Genomic DNA, 19,155 nt, shown 5'->3' with positions numbered 1-19,155 from the left:
ATGGTTCTGTTCTGGGCAAGAACTCCCTGCGCATCCATGCAGCCTAGCATGGATGAGAGCAGGGAGAGCAGCAATAACCCCCCAGGGTAAACAGAACAGAACCAACATAAACGTATTGCAGATACTGTTAAACTTCAATAATTGTAAACATTTTAGAATTGTACACATTTTAGAATTAGTCTGATTCAAGGAGAATCAGAAGGCTGAATCCTGACTGAGAGAGGAGGAGCTGGGGATGGAGGAGGGTAATTAGCTATTGAGCAATGCGAAAACTGCTGATAATACTGAGGGACCTTATATATGAATGCTTAGATAGGTGTCGTATTCCCATAGGTTGATGGGGATCAGCTGAGAGTCAGCTGATGCGAGCTTGACTAACGTGACCTGCCAGAACTAACGCTACGCTTGATTTGAATTAACACAAATGGATGGGTTCGACAAAAGGCTATACAATCAATTAATAACCTCTGAGCTCATAACAGGTCTGTTTTATAGGTTTATAATAAAGCAATAAGCCCCAAGAAGCCGTGGTTTACAGTGAATTTATAACAGCTAAGGGGTGTTGTTTGTAAAACCCCCATAGCTGTTATAAATTCACTGTAAACCACAGCTGCACGGGGCTTATTGCTTTTATAAAATGGTTATTGCATATATGCAGTTAGGTTTCACAAAATAAAACTGCAAATAAAGTGTAATGATATTAATAAAGACAGTATTCTTCCACCAAACAATGTAGTTCCTCAGAAACAGTTGTGGTTGCAACAAAGTGGTTGCCAAGCAACACACAAAGTAAACATGTGTATGTTTGTAGAGTAATTTACAACAGCTTCGAACGCAGCTCAACCAATCAGAATCAAGGACCGGAACTATCAGGTTTTATAAAACAGGTTTATCAGGAAAATGAATGGCGTTTTTACTTACAGAACCCGACTGCTGCACTCTATAGGCAACAACAGACAGCAAGACAGTGCTCTACGTTTTGGAACAGAACTGGCCGGTGGGGTTTTCAAAACCTGCATTGCTCACTGCCCAGACTGTTAGTACATTTTGAAACTGACAAAAAGGGTAAATTATCACTATAATGAGGACAGATCATCCTATCTGTCACATTAGATCATCAAGTTTGTGACTTGACTGTGTGCATACAACACAATAAATCTTTTGCATGAATGGCTGCCACAGTGTGCTCAGTAAGAATAGGAGACGCACACCCAGGAGGAAATGACTCTATGGGGAACAGAACTTCGGAAGTTCGTCACACATTGAAAATGCTTGTCCGTTCTGAACCTCCTACAGTTTGGATTCTGCGCAATCATTAACTTTGTTAACATTACATTACTGATTCTGTCATCATGAAGCAAGAAAGAGAATTGGACGGGAGAAAATAATCCTGTTTTGATTCTGAAGTTCTTCCATTTTTTTCTTCTTCCAAATAATACATTTTTTGCACCTTTTTAAAAGAATTCAGGTTTACACAAGAACGAGTACATGTTAATGCACCTTCTCCATGCAGTAATGGGGGATCTATCAGCTCCATCATAAACAGGATCTCAGTGTCCAACTGAGGCATGTCACACTGGACCAACACATATGTCAACATGGGCAGGAAATCATCCGCTCCAAACATCCGCACTGGCAAACACAGAGGAAACATTTATTAGTGACCTTTGCACAAACTATTCCAGCAACTACAATCCAGTTAATTAAGGTGCAAATACTTTTGCTTTCAGTTACTGATCTCATACATGCCTAAAACATACGCACTTTTAAAGCCTTTAAATAAACCCTCGAGACATAACTCCACCCGTACACACCTTCATGGTCTTGCATAATATTGTAGATGAGTTTGCAGACTTTTAACAGCACCATAATCTTCCTCTCAGGTGAGTACATTTGGCACATGGCTCGGAGTTTTCGGCGGATCCTGTGGATGGCGTGGGCGTCTGGAGGCCGGGCTCCATTCACTCCCAGCTCGTGAGGCTGTTTGGCCTTTGCCAGGGCCAGATTCTCCTGCAGCCTCTGACACACGGCACCTGCCACCTGGAAGTCATGCAGCACCGACTGCAAGCAGCCGTACAGAGGTTTCAGCACACACTTATGCATGGCCTTCTCCAACATTGGATCTGTAAAAGAGGTGGCGTTTCAGTTAAAGCTTTAATATATATATATATATATATAAAAGAGTTTGAGAGACATTTACCATATTCATAGAAAAAAAAAGCGTAAACAGGCATGACGTTTTAAACTTTCTATTTAATAAACCGTTTTAAAGCTATAGTTCACCTTCAAATGAAAAATTCTCATAATTTACTCAACCTTCACGTTGTTTCAAACTAAAAAGGAAGGCTAAAAAGACTAAAATTATAACTGAAACCATAAAAAAATGTTTTTATGTCACTTGAAATTAAAGAAAAATATTTAAAAATGTAATTACATTTTCTTTTAGTTTGACTTCCAGCACTAAAATAACTAAAACTAAAACTGAAGTAAAGATAATAATTATACAGACATATTAAAAAAACTAATAAAATGACCCTAACCCTAACATGACAAAACTAATAAAACTTTAATGACAATTAAAATGAAAATACAGTAAAAACAAACTTATTCTGATATTCTGAAGAACATATCAACTTTTACTTTTCTCACTTTTATTCCTTTCTACCTATTCTGTTCTGCACTAGTGAAAAACCAAAACACCCTGAATGCTTAGAGAGCATATTGTGTCTGCTGAGTTTATGGAAAATCTGACACAAACGTTAAAAGATATATTAGGCCTAAGCTCTTGGTATTCAATTCTCACTGTGAAATAAGGGCTTTCTGAGATGCAAAGGGCAAGTCAAATGAGGACAAAAGCAGGCCTCACATCAGTTGTCTGTACACTATAGTTATTAAACAAGCAATTACACATTATCACAATGACACTTCTAATGAAACTCTCACAGTATAAACAGGAGTTATACAGTCACCTGTAGATTACAGATCCACTATCATAATGGCTAGACATGATGATTTACAGAAAACATCAAATAATCAACCCTAAAAATGCACCAAAATGTTATAAACCTACAGAATTCACAAACATACACCCATGATACATAGACAGAGTTACTCCTACTAACACACACAAATAACTCGCTTCCTGCTCCATCGTGACTAACTGCAAATGACACAGACATACAAAACTGCGAGCATACAAAATTTAATTAGATTAGTCTATCCAAAATCTGTAACAATTGCACATTTTTATTAGTGCAACATGTTTTGAAGTGTGTAGAATTTAGCAGCGACGCTATAGACATGTCCCTACCAATATCCAGCAACTACTGATGTCCCTAGCAATAATTTTGATCATTTGTACAGTGTCCCAACTTTTTTGGAATCGGGTTTGTACATATAACCACTGTTAATGTCATTTTGGCTGCATCTGAAATGAGTCACTCCACTGATGTTACCGGAGACATTTAAGCAAATATGCGCTCTTTCACAGTTCAGTTGAATGAAATAAACATCTCTGAAATAAGAGTGTCATTTAACTGTCAATCAGATATTTATTATATCTGTTATGATGTTAAAATCAATCTTATACCCTTCTTCTGAAGTACTTTGATTCCACAAAAAAACAACAACAAAAAAAACACGCACATTGATTGCTGTACATTGGGAATATAGATATGGATATATATGATTAGGATAATCATTCAGTACCACGGTATCAATCAAAGTAACATGCTATTACAATCTAATTCCATCAGTGTACTCCAGTGCTATTTTGTAACCTTGCATTTGAAACATACAAAAGTTTATGAATTAAGGATCCTAGTCTTTGTCCTGTTGTCCCTTATGTACTATTGTGCAACCATGGTATCACAACACAGCTTCAAATCTATTAACATTACAGTTTAACAAACAAAGAAATGTCAGGCCTTCGGAAAACATTAATTATTAATGTGGAAAGCATTAGCCTATCTTTAAGCTAAACCAACAACTTTTTAGCTGGGATAAATTACACAAATTTAAGTGCTCTGCTCATGAAGAATTTACACTTTGAACACTTTCTTGCTTGCCTTAGGTTTAATTTTTTTGTATTTCGTAAAATGTCTGCCTTCAAGCTCTCTTTATTGGTCCTAAACCACCAAACACAAGAGCTATTTTTAACTTTATAAATATCCTCAGTATATTAGGAGCTGTAAAAACAGGATTATAGCATATTTTCTTAAAATGCAGTTATTCAATATTTAATCTGCTGTTAAAACAACTGCTACTCTCTGTGTGAACAGTGAAATGTGCACCTCATTTCAGCTATTTCCATAGCAGTCTGGTCTGAAGCTGTAATTTTTATACAAACCGGACTAGTTAATATGATCTTGTTGGCCTTGCATGCACTTAACTCAATCACTCTAAGAGTATTTTCCTACACTTTTCAGTGCAACTGCAGAGAGGACAGCTGAACTTGAAAGGTATTTCAGATATCGGCATGCGGATATAGTGCTCGTGTTTCACTGCTCAGTTGGTCTTGTTGTCTATTTTTGCTATTCCCACCACACCATCAACAACATTTTAGCCTGCATTTTCCACTGTAGCTAAAGGAAATATGACAAGCAGCTCTGTACTGATAAGGGTAGACTCGCATTCAAAACAAAACATATTTTTGCACCTTTTTTTGGACTATATATAAATATATATATATATATATATATATATATATATATATATATATATATATATATAATTGAACTGTCAGTGAAGTCAAAGTAATCAAACCTTGAATTTAACTATGAGTTTGCAAACTGCACAGACTAGGAAATAAAAAGGCAAGCTGAGGATACATATCTGGAAGACAAGGAAGCTAGCATTTCAAAATGCTGCAGCTAATAGTTTCCAGACACTAGTAAAATGAACAGTGAATAAAACTCACCCAGCCAGCACAGCACAGTTACCTTAAGTAATCCAGGGGTGTCCAACCCTGCTCCTGGAAAGCCACCAGCAGATTTTAGCTCTGTCCCTAATTAAACCGACCTAAACCAGTCTAATTAAGGTCTTTAGGATTACTTTAGGAAACTTCCAGGCAGGTGTGTCGTAGCTAAACTCTGCAGGAAAGTGGCCCTCCAGGAACAGGATAAGATATCCCTGAAAGTAAGCCATTCGTAGGTTGATCTCCCAGAAAGGTGCTTTCAAAATTACTCTTTATTTGAGTGGTTCAACATGGCCCAAAAAAGACTGGAACTCTGGAAATCTACTTACCTATCTGGTCCTCGGGTATGTAAGACTCTATAGGTGGGTTCATTTCCGAGCTCTGTTTGAGGTAAGCCTTCATCTGGGTCATGAACTGCCGGAGTGTCTGCAGAAGATCCTGGCTGGACGAGTGGCAGTTTTTATTCTCCTGCACAAAGCTCACATAGTCCTGCACCAGGCACCCAAAGTAAGAAGTTTTGTCTTGGGACAACTCAATGATCTGAAGCAAGATGCGCTTTTCAGGCGTAGCCAATACACTGAAAACACCTCGGACCTTACGGAAGTTTCCCCTTAGTGCTCGTGGGATAACAAGCGATCTCGGTCGAGCCCCCACTAGTTCGACCGACAGTAGTTTCTTTGACATGCGGGAAGCACGAAGGCGAAGATGCAGATCCCTTTCAAGTCCCACACCGTAGTCGTCCTCCTCCTCCTCATACTCATCACTGCTGTCATCCGTGGAGAGGCCTTTGCCCACGCTTTGGGATAGTCCCAATGGGAGAGGATGCGGAGGAGAATCCAAAGAGTCCGATGAGGATTTAGACAAGCTTCGGCCACTTGAGCTTTGCCCTTTCTCTTCGGGTCCGGTCCATTGCTGCAGGATGGTGCTGCTGGTCGGGTTTAAAGGAGTCGTATTGGCTTGAGAAAGGGCCCTAGAGATGGTTTCGTCATCTAACGCAATGGTGCAGCGGTAGCTGTCGATGTCTGGAGGTTGTGGAGGTCGTGGTGGAGGATTGTGTCTCCGACTCGTTCTAGTAATGCCAGCACTCAAAGGCATAGCCCTCGGACCTGAAGGTGAAGTAGGGGTACGAACCAAAATACGAGGAGGTGGTCTTGGTGGAGGAGGGGGACGAGATTTTCCGTTTTCTGCTGTTGGGTCCTTTGCGATCACTGTTTCTGAAGTTCCAGTGACATCTTGCTGTGTCTTGAGAAAGACAGGGTTGATAAAAGACAAAGCACTGCTGGAGCAACTCCTTTCACCTTCTGAGGTATCGGGGCAGGTGTTGGTCAGTAGCTTCCCAAATGGGGTGCAGGTTTGATCCACTGTCTGTAAGACATCAGAGCAGCTGCCGTGGAGAGATATCGGCGGTCTGTCCTGAATCAGAGAACTGTTTGGGGCAGAGATTGTCCATTGTTGTTTGTTGAGAGAAGATTCCCAGAATGCTGGAATAAAAGAGAGAATCTGATTAATGGTTAACAACACACATGCACAGTCTTTATACAAACACAACCACAAAAGCAGCAAACACACCCACTCCAGCTTCCAGTCACCATAGACCGCCACACATTGTCAGCACACATGTGAATTTGAGTGTGTGTGGCTATATCTAGTTACAGCCAGGCTAAAGCGTCTGTTCACTTCTGTTGTCCTCAGGCTCACTGAAGTTCTTGGAGAAATTTAGCGAGCTCAGTCGTGCATTTCAGAAAACTGTTTCACAAATGCCATACAAACACACCCAGCACAGAGCCGGCCAAAAACAGTCATTTATCCAAACAGACAGCGTGTATGGGGAGGTGTATCAGCGTGTATCTTGACTTCACAGAGCACACCAAACCCCTCCTCTTTCTCCTCCCCTTGCTTTCTGTCTCTCTCCCCACCCATTTCAGTATAGTTTCTCCTTATGGTGGCTTCATGGGCCAGTTTCTATTAAGAATAGATAGTTATTTGACAGTCAGCCTCTTTCAAATGAGACTTCAAATTACTGAACCAAACTTACAATTGTTCATTGGCAACTTTAGTGTGGATGGGTGTTGCTAAGGTGATACATATGTTTTTTTTTAGCTCATTGCTAGCTAAATTTGTCCCCAAAATATGGTTAAGTAGGTACACACACACACTTACGTAACTAAATGGGGACACTGCACAGATTTCTATTGTTTTTTTTATACAGCTTGTTATAAATATTTTGTAACCTAATCCACACAATAACACTAACAGAAAACTTTCTGCATTTTTACAATAAAAAACAACAACTTTATTTGCTTTATTTATTTTTACCATTTTTTAAACTAAGTCAAATGAGTACATCCAAAAAGGAGGTTTGAGGAGATTTTGTCAGGTTTAGCTCACTTCTGGGTACAAATGTGTCCCTGAAAATATTATTTCACACACACACACACACACACACACACACACACACAATCCCTCAGTAACCTCTATGCTCTGATTAGCTCACATAGTCTCACACACTATCTGGAGTGTCAGCTGGACTAATAATAACACATAACTGAATAGCAGGCCAGCATGTCTCAGCTGTGGTGGACGGAGAGATTCAAACATATAGTTACTCACAAGACAGTCATGGCAAAGGTTTCTTCTTCTCTAGGAACATTGCAATATTTCTTCATTATCTGACAAATAATATTTGATACTGGTTCAAGATGGTCTGAAGCATGTAAGAACATACAAAAATACTGCATTACTAACTATTACTTGTACATGCAACCTGCTTGAGTATACTGAAAAAACTCGACTTTCCTGACACACTTGGCATCATGTCACTTGTGCTTTTTTAAGGGAGCACCAATGGCAGACCTGACTCACTTGGTGCCCTAGGTCTGAGACATGAGCAAAAAAACTAAACAAAAAGACATTTTTACAAATATAGAAGTGTTAGTTTGTTTTTGTTAGTGCTGTTTTCATTTAGTGTGCAAGGGGACCAGGGCTCTAATCCTAAAACCTCTTATGTTTTAAAAAAATGAAATGAAGCCAATTTGATCATTATCATTTTATTGTATGAAAAGGGCCATTTTGAATTGCTGATAATACTGAAGACTCTTTTTGTGTTTCAAATTCCACTTGGCTCCAAAATCAGAGAGAGTGAATGACCCCTGAATTTGAATGGACGGTGGACCACTGCTATTTCAGTGCCACTGAGATACTAGTAGTTTGTTTTTCCTACATATTCTGAATTAGGTATTTTTTTTGGATCTTCATTTTCATTTTAGTGAAAGTTTTAGTAATTTTGTTGTGTTTTTTTTTATGTCTATATCATTTTTATTTTAATTTTTAGTTATTTTTTTGTACATGAAGTTAAACTAAATGAGAATGAGAATATTGCTTTGTCAACTAAATGAAATAAAATGAATTAAATTATTTTTTTTAAATATTTGATTTTATTTCAGTTAATGTTTTAATTTATTTCAAGTAACAAAACTATTTTTTTAATTGTTTCAGTTTTGGTTAATAACCCTGCATTGGATATTTCTCCCCCAAACCTATTTTGAGTAAATTCACAATTCACCAGTCACAAATAACACACATAGATATATACATTACTATGCAGATATAATATTTCAGATTCATATAGGTGGAACATGAAAATAAATAATCATGGGGCCAAACAGGAAATAATGTATTATTATATATCCTTTTATATAACTGTATCTGTACTAAATGCGATATTTTTAGTGGGTTAGACGAGCTTGGTCAGTACCTGCTCCTTGCTGGGCCACTTCATGAAGATCTGACAAGGTCGCTGCTGAATGGATGGCCTCAGGAAGCTTCAGGGTAAACGGCAGAATATCTCTAATATGCAACAAAGAGAGTCAGACAGACAAATAGTGCGTGAAAGAGGGTAAAAAATAAACAACGGGAGAAAATACACACAATCATTCACTCTTTTCCTACATTAATAGTGACAGGTCAAATCATACATATACATCACATTCAGAAAAAGTAATAATTCTGCTGTTACTGGGTGGGAAATTGGTACTGAGCAGAGAGAGGGCAGACTTTCAGTTTCGATGAGCGGCTTGAAAAAACAAACATCACATGGAGAACTGTTGCAATCTTCTGATTTATGGATGATATTAAATAAATCTTTTGTATTTAGGGCCATATATTACTTAATCCTGTTGCTGATAAGGTGATGGATATCATTGGGTTTTATGAGCAGTGGGTTCATTTCTGCACAATCACTCAGTTTCTTTACTCATAAATCTTGCATATGCTGTCTTTTATGCACACTTTAGCACTGCAGTGAAGGTAAAGATGGCAAGACAGCAATAAAACATTTCATCCATTCCAAATCGTGGATTGTTTTTATATACTTCAAAGAAAATGTGAGTGGTTGAGTTACATGCACAAAGTACAGTGCTTAGCGTTAGGGTTGTTCAACTTCCTATACCTTAAGTATCAGACATTGAAAAAGTGTTACCTGCTGATACAATAAAAGGCCACAAGATGAAAGAGGTCAGCAAAACTGATTCCTGAGCCATGTAGAGAAAATGCTAGGAAAAAATAACAGTATACAACAATCAATAAAGGTCAATAATCTCCAAGCATTTTCACAATTTCATCCATCATAAACAGCACTGGGACATTGAGTGTTGCCCTAGATTCTTAATTTGTTGGGAATTTTCTGAAAATGTTTTGGGAAATTTCTGAACTGATTCTCAACTTGGCAGGTAAAACGCTCAAAAGCCTTCAGCGCCTTTCAGACCACATTCATTTTTCAAAGGCAAGGAAATTCTCAGCTGGATTGCGCCCAGGCCAAAAACACTAGGGTGTGTCTGATATTTCACATGGAGAACTTCTTGGAACTGCACTGCTTTAAATGCCTGAAATGCTGCCAGGCTACTATTGTGACATTTAGCGGCAAATATGCTGCCTCTTTTTTAAACCAAGTCAGTTGCAAATAGCTGCTCAGGTTATTATAACTGATTAACTAACTGTGAAACAAGAGGGAAAAATGCCCCATTCTGACACAAAACAGAGATTTATAAACTGATATACAAAGTGCACGTGTGCAGAGTCAATCAAATTTTGAATTTATGTTGACACAGTACACAGAAGTAGATATGGCTAGATGTGAGCAGAGCGTCAACAACAGTTATGGCTTAGTATAAGGGACCCAACATACTGTACTGGTTCTCCTTTACAGGGATGTGAATGACAGAGGAGTCTGAGGTACCATCCATGTGGAATGACAGGACCTTCTTTTGCAGGATAGATGATTTCCACACTAAAAACACCTGGACAGGGAAAAAGAAAACTTTTTTTTGGATGTATATGTTTCTAATGCAGCAGTTCTTAAAGGGACAGTTCACCCAAACATAAAAATTCTGTCATCATTTCCTCACCCTCATGTCATTCCAAAGCTGTATGAATGACTTCTTCTGTTGAGCACAAAATAATATATTTTGAAGAATGTTGGTAACCAAAAAGTGGACGGTAGCCATTGACTTCCATAGTATGGACAATACAATGGAAGTGCAATGGCTACCATCAACATTCTTCAAAATGGAATGACATAAGGGCGAGTAGATGATGACAGAATTTTCATTTTTGGGTGAACTATACCTTTAACCATGTTTAACCTCCCAGTTCTAAAATAGAAGTATTGATATATTGATTCATTTTGTGATTGGAAAGTTTCAAGAGCTGTATGTTCTTCAGTAAAACAAGTTACTGAGGGGGTGAAAAGAAATGATTTCAGTTTACATCTTGATTTCATGTGCTTTAATGAATTATTTTGCTTTATTAATAATAATGTATTCATTTAAATACTCATATTGAGGCCCCCTACTGGTTGAGAACCACTGCTCTAATGGCAATGAATTTGCTCTTTAAAAGAGTTGATGTGTTTTGAAAAGAATTTGTCAAAAATCTCGATTAAAGCCTCTAGTTCATATTTTCCTGTACCAAAGTTTTCACTGATTAAATCACAAATTCAGTTGCAAATATTTTCTATAATAAATTAGTTTTGAATTTTAGTCTCCTTCATTTTTCCTCTTTAAGGAACAATTCATATTCTGTCATCATTTACTCAACCGTTTTTCCTAGGAGCACGAAAGGAGCAGTTTAGATGAATGTTCACGCTATTCTTTTTCAAATATCATAAGAATAATGTGCACTCGATTCCAAGTCGTCTGAGAGCATACGATATTTTTTGTGTTTTGCCTGAATGAGAAATGTTTAGTACATACCAAGTGGTCTTTCCAACACACAAACCTACAATTATGGCTTCAGGCTCGGGAAAAGACTCGTGAAACATTTTATGATACTTTTTTGTCATTTTTGAAGCTATATAAATCAGCATCCACTCCGGAAAACAGCAACTTGGGCATCTCTTTTTGTATATTTCACAAAAGTCCAATGCGGTTGGAACAAAACAAGGGTGAATAAATGGTGACAGAATTTGAATTTCTGTGAACTATTTCTTGAAAAAGATCTGTCTGGCGTCTTTGCGTTCACTCTCTCGAACATATTTTACCCCAGCTGGTTGCTGCAGAAGGATGCCAGTGGCCTCTCGCTGGTCGATGGAAAGCATAAGCCAGATGGGGTGTGTGTGTATCAGTTTGTCCAACACACTCACACTTATGCTCGTACCTTCCCCATCAACCGCAGGATACTGTAGACACACAGGACTCATCTCTCCCTCTATCCTACAGAGAACAAAACAAGGCATGGGTGTAGAGGGTTGTTTTGTTTTGACAGAAATGTCTCTTATGTCCTTTAAAGGAAGAAAAGGCATTAGCAAGACAGACTAGACACTGGCTCCCTCTACTGGACTCCAGTCTAAAACATACAGAGGTTCTTTGTAAATGTAATGACATATTACAGTACATAAACTTAACAGAAGTAAATGCAATGCATCTATTAAAAGTAAAGAAAATATATGCACTATTTCATTTAAATGCACTCTTATTTCATATACTGTACAATGATGGTCTAAATGCATTTTTGACGTGTTTGGCATGTGTACTCACTAAACTTAACAGAAGTAAATGCAATGCATTTATTAAAAGTACAGAAAATATATGCACTATTTCATTTAAATGCTCTCTTATTTAGCTTATTGTACAATGATGGTCTAAATGCATTTTTGATGTGTTTGGCATGTGTACTCACTAAACTTAAAAGTAAATGCAATGTATTTATTAAAAGTACAGAAAATATATGCACTATTTCATTTAAATGCACTCTTATTTCGCTTACTGTACAATGATGTTCTAAATGCATTTTTGACGTGTTTGGCATGTGTACTCACTAAACTTAAGAGAAGTAAATGCAATGCATTTATTAAAAGTACAGAAAATATATGCACTATTTCATTTAAATGCACTCTTATTTAGCTTACTGTACAGTGATGGTCTAAATGCATTTTTGACCTGTTTGGTATGCGTACTCACTCTATGAGCATAGAAATATCTGGATCTCTGTCTGGATCTCTGTCTTTTTCCTGCACAGCATGAACCATTTGCTGCTCCAATGCTTTTGGCATGTGTACTCACTAAACTTAACAGAAGTAAATGCAATGCATTTATTAAAAGTACAGAAAATATATGCACTATTTCATTTAAATGCTCTCTTATTTCGCTTATTGTACAATGATGGTCTAAATGCATTTTTGACGTGTTTGGTATGTGTACTCACTCTATGAGCATAGAAATATCTGGATCTCTGTCTGGATCTCTGTCTTTTTCCTGCACAGCATGAACCATTTGCTGCTCCAATGCACCCAGTGACAATGCAAACGCATCGACGAGCTGCACATTGATAGAAAAAGTCAAATCTTACATGTCCAAGCAGAAAACATTTCAGTGAATTAATATGGTGCTCTTTTAAAATTCACTTTGGCAACTTCCCCTTTGCTAACAAAGAATCTGACAAAAGAGAAACTGCCAGGAAACCTGCTGAGAACACTGAAGAAAAAAAAGGAAAGCTAGAAAATTAAAAATAAAACAAGCTGAAAGAGGCTTATTTGTGTCACTTTTCGGTGTTCTTAATCTATTTTTTCCCCAACAGGAAATAGGATTTATCATGGCAACACAACCTAAACGTCACAGCATTACTCTATGCAAGCAACTGCATGTGATTTTTAAATGCCATGCGAAATAAACTAAAAAATACAAACATGAGAAAAATGTGTTTAAATGTGTTGGATTTTGAGTTATAAACTCAAAAAATGTGTTTACATCTCACAATTACGACTTTTTTTCTCTGAATTCTAAGTTATTACATTTTGCAACTGTGTTTTTTCTTTTTCCATCGAGTGAAAATAAAAAAGGTAATTGCTACTTTTTGTCTCACAATTCTCGCAATTGTGAGTTTATATCTCATTCTGAAAAAAAGAAAAAAAATCAGAATTGTGACAAACTCATAATAAATTTTTTATTTTTTTTTAAATCAGAATTGTGGGATTAAAAAGTTTCAATTACCTTTTTTATTGACCTTTATTATCAGAAACAAGCTTCCATGCTCCTGTAATGCAAGTCTATGGGATTTTTGGGCACATTTGATTGTCCACGAGGCAAAAAGTAAATAGGATCACCTTTCAAAAAGTAATAGCACATTCCTTTTCAACAAAATGCATGATTTGATGTAGCATTTATATCAATTGTGCAAATGGAGCAGGATTAGTTTGATACAGGTTACTCAACCCTCTATATTACATACATTAAAATATACATTATATAACAAAATTATCAAAACAAAAAAAAGGCAGCCTAGCAGGCTGTTAGTGGCATTCGGAACAAAACTATTTTTAAAACGAAGCAATGTTTCCAATATGCCACTATGGTGATGCACAATGTTGACTCCATGTAAATATTTTTAATCACTGTGTGCCAGCTTCCTGTGCTTTTAATGCTGATCTGCAATTATGGGCTATTTTGGATTAAATTGCAGGCCATTAAACGCAGATGAAAACCGAATCAAAAGACAAAAGTTCTTTGAGATTTCTATTGTAATTCTTAGTGTTAGTGATAAATTCCTTGACTGAATGTCATAAAATACAACATAAACTAGGCAAGATAAACTTTAGATGAGCGAGACGGAGGATGAGGACCGAACAGAGAGAGCAATTGTTTAGACTGAATGATAAAATAAAAAAAGCCCTGGAGAAGAAGAAGAGATGAAGGACTAATTAAGGAGAGAGAGAGAAAGAGAGAGATGTGAATCTCAAAAAGACACATCTATTATAGAGCGTTTGAATGGTCCTGTCTGGGCAACACACACACACAAACACACACACACACACACACACACACAAACACACAAACACACCTGGTCAGCTATCCTTGTGGGGACATCCCATAGGCGTAATGGTTTTTATAAACCCTACCCCTAAACCTACCCCTTACATGAGACTTTCTGCAATTTTAGATTTTCAAAAAACTAAATTCTGTATGATTTATAAGTTTTTGTACCCGTGGGGACCACAATTTAGGTCCCCACCGTGATACGAGTCCCCATGAGTCTGTGTGTAGTCAGGTTTAAGTCCCCACCAGAATATATAAACCTGTACACACACACACACACACACACACACACACACACAGTTTCTGTCCATTGATTTTTACAAGGAACACCAGACAGCCAGTGAATGCAAGCAGTGGAACAGAAAATGTTCTGTAGGTGAATAGGGATATTTATACTGATCCAAAAACATTCCCTGCTTGAGCGCATTGGCAAATAAGAGTCTGTAGCACCATCTGCGTGACCTGCGCTTATTAAATTGTTACACAAATGTCAGCCTAAAAAAAAATTTTTTAAAAAAGAAGATTTATAAACTCAGAAAAATGGATTTGGAACTAAACATTATACATCAATGTAAAAAAATGACATCTAATGGAAATAATCTTCATTTATTGTTGCCTAGAATTCATAAATTTGGTGTTTAAATTGTCCTGCATTGTGTATGCTATGAACATTTATGATGCCTCAAATAAATCATGCATTTTGTTAAGGATAAGTGTGCTTTTATATGTGTTTTCCCCCCATTATAGATACTATTAGATCAGATTTAAAATTTCCACCAGCCACACAGTAAAACATCCCAAAGGTCCAGAATAAGCTTGACTTGGGAGTGAGCACTCTTTACATCGGCCAGTAAAAACAACACCTCGTCACAGCCACCAAGAAACACCCAAACGTTTTCTTTAAAATATACAAAAATCACAAATGCGGTCCTTGATTGGGTTTCTCAAAATGAAGTGCAGGTTTAGTGTGCAACTGATCCTCCTACCTGAAGAAAACTACCACTTCTGTCCATCCGGCTGGGTTGTAATGACGAGTTCACTGCCATGTCGCTCTTGTTGTTTTAAAGTCCTGCAATTCAAAAGAGGCATGAGGATCACTAAATAAAATTACTCTGATATAAAATTGTCTATTTTCAGTATGACTGATGCATACATTCATACTGTATTTGCCACGCTCTTGTCTCCCTTCGCATTCAGTCATACTCTGTGCATGTCTGTGGCATATTATTATGATTACGGATGAAATATTTTGTCTGTAAGCCTGAGATTAGAGTCTAGAAGCTGTAATAATTTCCTCAAAGAGACAATTACACACTGACGGCCCTGTCTGCCTGACATCTCTTGAAACTATATTTTCTAAAGCGATATTTGTTTAATTAGCGTACACAGCACTGAAGTCACACTCACATGGAGACAGATGCAAGCACAAGACCTTAAACAGATCATTTCCTCAAAACAAAATTTGCAGAAGTCATTCATAAGAACATACAGTGAACATACAGCTCGGTTACAGTCAGCAAGTGCAACACTGTGAGGTTAGTACAGACACTAGATGTAAAATGACAGTATAATGAGGTTCTACACACTCCAGGACACCTGCAAAATAGCTTTACTGAACAGGCTGGACTCTTAATTACAGATCAGGGAAGTTATGCTATTTATGAAAGCAGCAGGTGTTAAGTCATACCTCTCACTTTCTGAATTGCTGTATTAATGAAGAATTGTTGTGTTCTTCACACTATTGATTCTGTCTTTGGGGACATCCATAGTCAGGCAATAGTCTGAAGTGAAACTAGTGCGTATGTGAGTTTAAAACACAGCTGCAGTCAAACAAAGACATGTGTGACCAATACATTGAGACTAAAAAAAAGAGCTAGAGGTTTATTTAAAGAGCGCATAAAATTCTCTCTGTCACATACACAAGTGGACATTCTCTCTGAAACTTCATGATTTTTAAAAACACTGAAAGAGTTGCAATGTATGCTGGTGGACACAATACATTTGCTAGGCTTTGGCATTGAAAAAAGACTGCATGTAAATTTATTAATTAATTTAAAAGTATAAATGATAATTTACATAACTTATATATATTTGGAAATATGTACGTTTATATACAGCATTTAGTTTTTTTGTTTTTTTATTTTGATATATTGGCTTCAAGACTTGACACAAAGGCCTTGAAAAATAAATAATAATAATAATTTACATATCTTATAAATATTTTTTCTGGAAATATTTATGTTTAAATATACTGGTACTATACTGGTACGTACTGGTAAAAAAATGTATAGCCTGAATGCACTGTAAGTCGCTTTGGATAAAAGCGTCTGCTAAATGCATAAATTATTATTATTAATTATTAATTAATTATAAATATATTACATTTTCATTTATTTTTATGTATCCTAATGGGTTTGAGATTTGACAAAAATATATAAATATATTTTTATTGTAAATATATAAACAATCTATAGAATTAATTTATGTATATATACATTTCTATATTATACTAAAAATACACTTAATAATAAAAATACATATGTGACCCTGGACCACAAAACCAGTCATAAGGGTCAATTTTTCGAAATTGAGGTTTATACAATCTGTAAAAATAAGCTTTCCGTTGATGTATGGTTTGTTATGATAGGACAATATTTGGCCGAGATACAACTATTTGAAAATCTGGAATCTGAGGGTGCAAAAAAATCTAAATATTGAGAAAATCGCCTTTAAAGTTGTCCAAATGAAGTCCTTAGCAATGCATATTACTAATCAAAAATTAAGTTTGAATATATTTACGGTAGGAAATTTAAAGAATATCTTCATGGAACATGATCTTTACTTAATATCCTAATGATTTTTGGCATAAAAGAAAAATCTATAATGTTGACCCATACAATGTATTTTTGGCTATTGCTACAAATATACCCCAGCGACTGAAGACTGGTTTTGTGCTCCAGGGTCACATATACCCACACACACCAACACAGAAAAAGGAAGCAAGCCTCAATACACGTACTCCATTTCACACACAAGTGACATTTACACAAGAGGAATCTAAATAAGTTCCCATATCCATTGTAAGAACATAATTCTTAGTAACCCAAACCACAGAAAAACACATGCATACTTCACGGAAACATTTATCAATAGTCAACAAGGTCTAAAGCTAAAAGTCTGTTTTCTGCAGGAGGGTGAACGCTCTACAGCTCCATATCCTCTTTCTGTGCACAAACACACATATCTTCCTGTTTGTTCCTGTCACTACAGTGACAGGAACATATCTCACGCTAGATATGTTTAAAAATTCCTGACAAAGATGGATCACATCATTGCACTGGTCTTCAGTGCAAACCAAGTGCATGCTGGCGCCATCAGCACTGGAGATCACATAAACAAACTAGGACCATGATTGTACTTTAACTTTGTTGTGGAATATTTTTGTAATAGTTGAATGTAAAGCAAGCTTGCAAAGATTACATTACAAACACAGTGTTCATATCATGCACTGTATTTATTTTACAATGCTCTCTTCATAAATATAATATATAGGCTATTCATCAAGTGCGTATATATGCCTGTGTAAAAGTCAATTTTTCAGTGGAGTATCTTTTTTTTGTTTTTTTTGTCTAACTAAATTGTCAACTCATAATTTGAAATAGAAAATAATTTAATTATTTTACATAAACATTATATTAAGTGTCATATATATAGGCCTAAAGTTTTTTTTGCCTCAGCACTGAATAATTTCACATTTTGTGCTGACATGTAATTAGCAGATATTTCTACAGGTATTTATTTAACACAATTATCATCTGGCACATGCCAAACTAATATCTAATTTAAAGTAAATACACATTGTTCTTAAGTGGGACATATTCGTCCAACTTTCCGTAATGTCTGATTGTATATCGTGTTATGCATGTAAAATATAGGCATGTAAAATAATAAGTAAATATGACGAATATTAATAAGTTGCAGTCTGGAGGTCTAAACACTATTAATGAGTGAAAAAAACACACAGAGAAACAGTACAGCGTTTCAATAGAGAAAACAAACAAGCACAATGCGACCTGAAATAATTTGGTTGGATTTTATAACTAATTACACAATGCTATTATATAAGAAAATTGATATCACATAGACCTACCTATGAGTGCTCCTCTCCAGTCTGTATTTAAAGCGACTGCCGCCAGCAGCACATACTTCCAGTGATTCTGTCTCTATCCCAGTTTGACACACGCGCTCACATGATCACATGACCGACGCGGCACTTCATTGGTGGTGTTTACCAAGGGGCATGTTCAAGCTCAAACCGGTGTGCAGCGTTTTGCTACGGTTTCCGGTTTGAACGACATGTTTCCTGGAAACGGTGTGCAAAGGGGTTTGAGATACGTTTTCTCTTGTTTGGTGGGTGAGTTAAACATGTCAGCCCAATCAGCAGCAGCATGTATATAAAACACTAGGTATTAAAGAGACAGCTGCACAATGTAATTAACATCAAATTCACAAGAGCAAGTATATTGTTTGCACATGTTTATTTACATTAAAGGCAAAATAACTAAAATAATAAGAGCACAAGTATAGATCTGGAACTTCTTTAAGTCTGTCTAAATATCATTTAGTAATTGCCATGTCTTCTATTGTGTGCTAAATACTGATTAATGTTACATAAAAATACTATACACATTTATATATTTTGCGTGTCTTCTATTGTGTGCTAAATACTGATTAATGTTACATAAAAATACTATACATATTTATATATTTTGCGATTGTATTATGGAGTGACACGTTAATAAACTTTTCTATACCCCTCTGATTATATAATGGTAAATATTACAATATCATAGCACAACAACAGTGATCAGCAATAATGATAAGCCTAATACTCACAATAAAAATAATAAGGTCATATAGATCATAACACAGTCT

At 36.4% G+C, this 19,155-nt stretch overlaps 1 protein-coding gene and 1 long non-coding RNA gene across 3 annotated transcripts in view; both read right to left on the bottom strand.

Annotated features, from left to right (window-relative positions):
• LOC107581305 (ras and Rab interactor 2-like) overlaps positions 1-12,440 on the bottom strand; it is a 17,809-nt gene extending 5,369 nt beyond the window's left edge. The window contains exons 1-8 of one of the 2 annotated variants that reach the window (XM_016266806.1): positions 12,370-12,440; positions 11,451-11,622; positions 10,098-10,209; positions 9,393-9,465; positions 8,670-8,761; positions 5,245-6,396; positions 1,815-2,123; positions 1,501-1,632 (exon numbers count right to left, since the gene is read on the bottom strand). In XM_016266806.1, the coding sequence (XP_016122292.1) occupies positions 1,501-1,632; positions 1,815-2,123; positions 5,245-6,396; positions 8,670-8,761; positions 9,393-9,465; positions 10,098-10,209; positions 11,451-11,622; positions 12,370-12,437 (2,110 nt within the window). In that variant the 5' untranslated portion in view covers positions 12,438-12,440. Of the gene's footprint in view, positions 1-1,500; positions 1,633-1,814; positions 2,124-5,244; positions 6,397-6,488; positions 6,684-8,669; positions 8,762-9,392; positions 9,466-10,097; positions 10,210-11,450; positions 11,623-12,369 lie in introns of those variants that run through there. The other variant, XM_016266807.1, reaches the window with a different exon arrangement.
• Positions 12,441-12,658: 218 nt separating this feature from the next.
• LOC107581430 (uncharacterized) lies at positions 12,659-18,437 on the bottom strand. Its single transcript, XR_001608830.1, has 3 exons — positions 18,371-18,437; positions 15,207-15,289; positions 12,659-12,726 (listed from the first exon to the last, which is right to left on the bottom strand). It is a non-coding gene; the product is annotated as an uncharacterized lncRNA (long non-coding RNA).
• Positions 18,438-19,155: the final 718 nt, after the last annotated feature.

This window comes from Sinocyclocheilus grahami, unplaced genomic scaffold (genome assembly GCF_001515645.1).
Source record: "Sinocyclocheilus grahami isolate Dianchi unplaced genomic scaffold, SAMN03320097.WGS_v1.1 scaffold34.1, whole genome shotgun sequence".
In the NCBI taxonomy this organism is placed as follows: domain Eukaryota; kingdom Metazoa; phylum Chordata; class Actinopteri; order Cypriniformes; family Cyprinidae; genus Sinocyclocheilus; species Sinocyclocheilus grahami.
The sequence above is the reverse complement of the archived record's forward strand: the minus strand, read 5'-3'. Positions and strand labels throughout refer to the sequence as shown.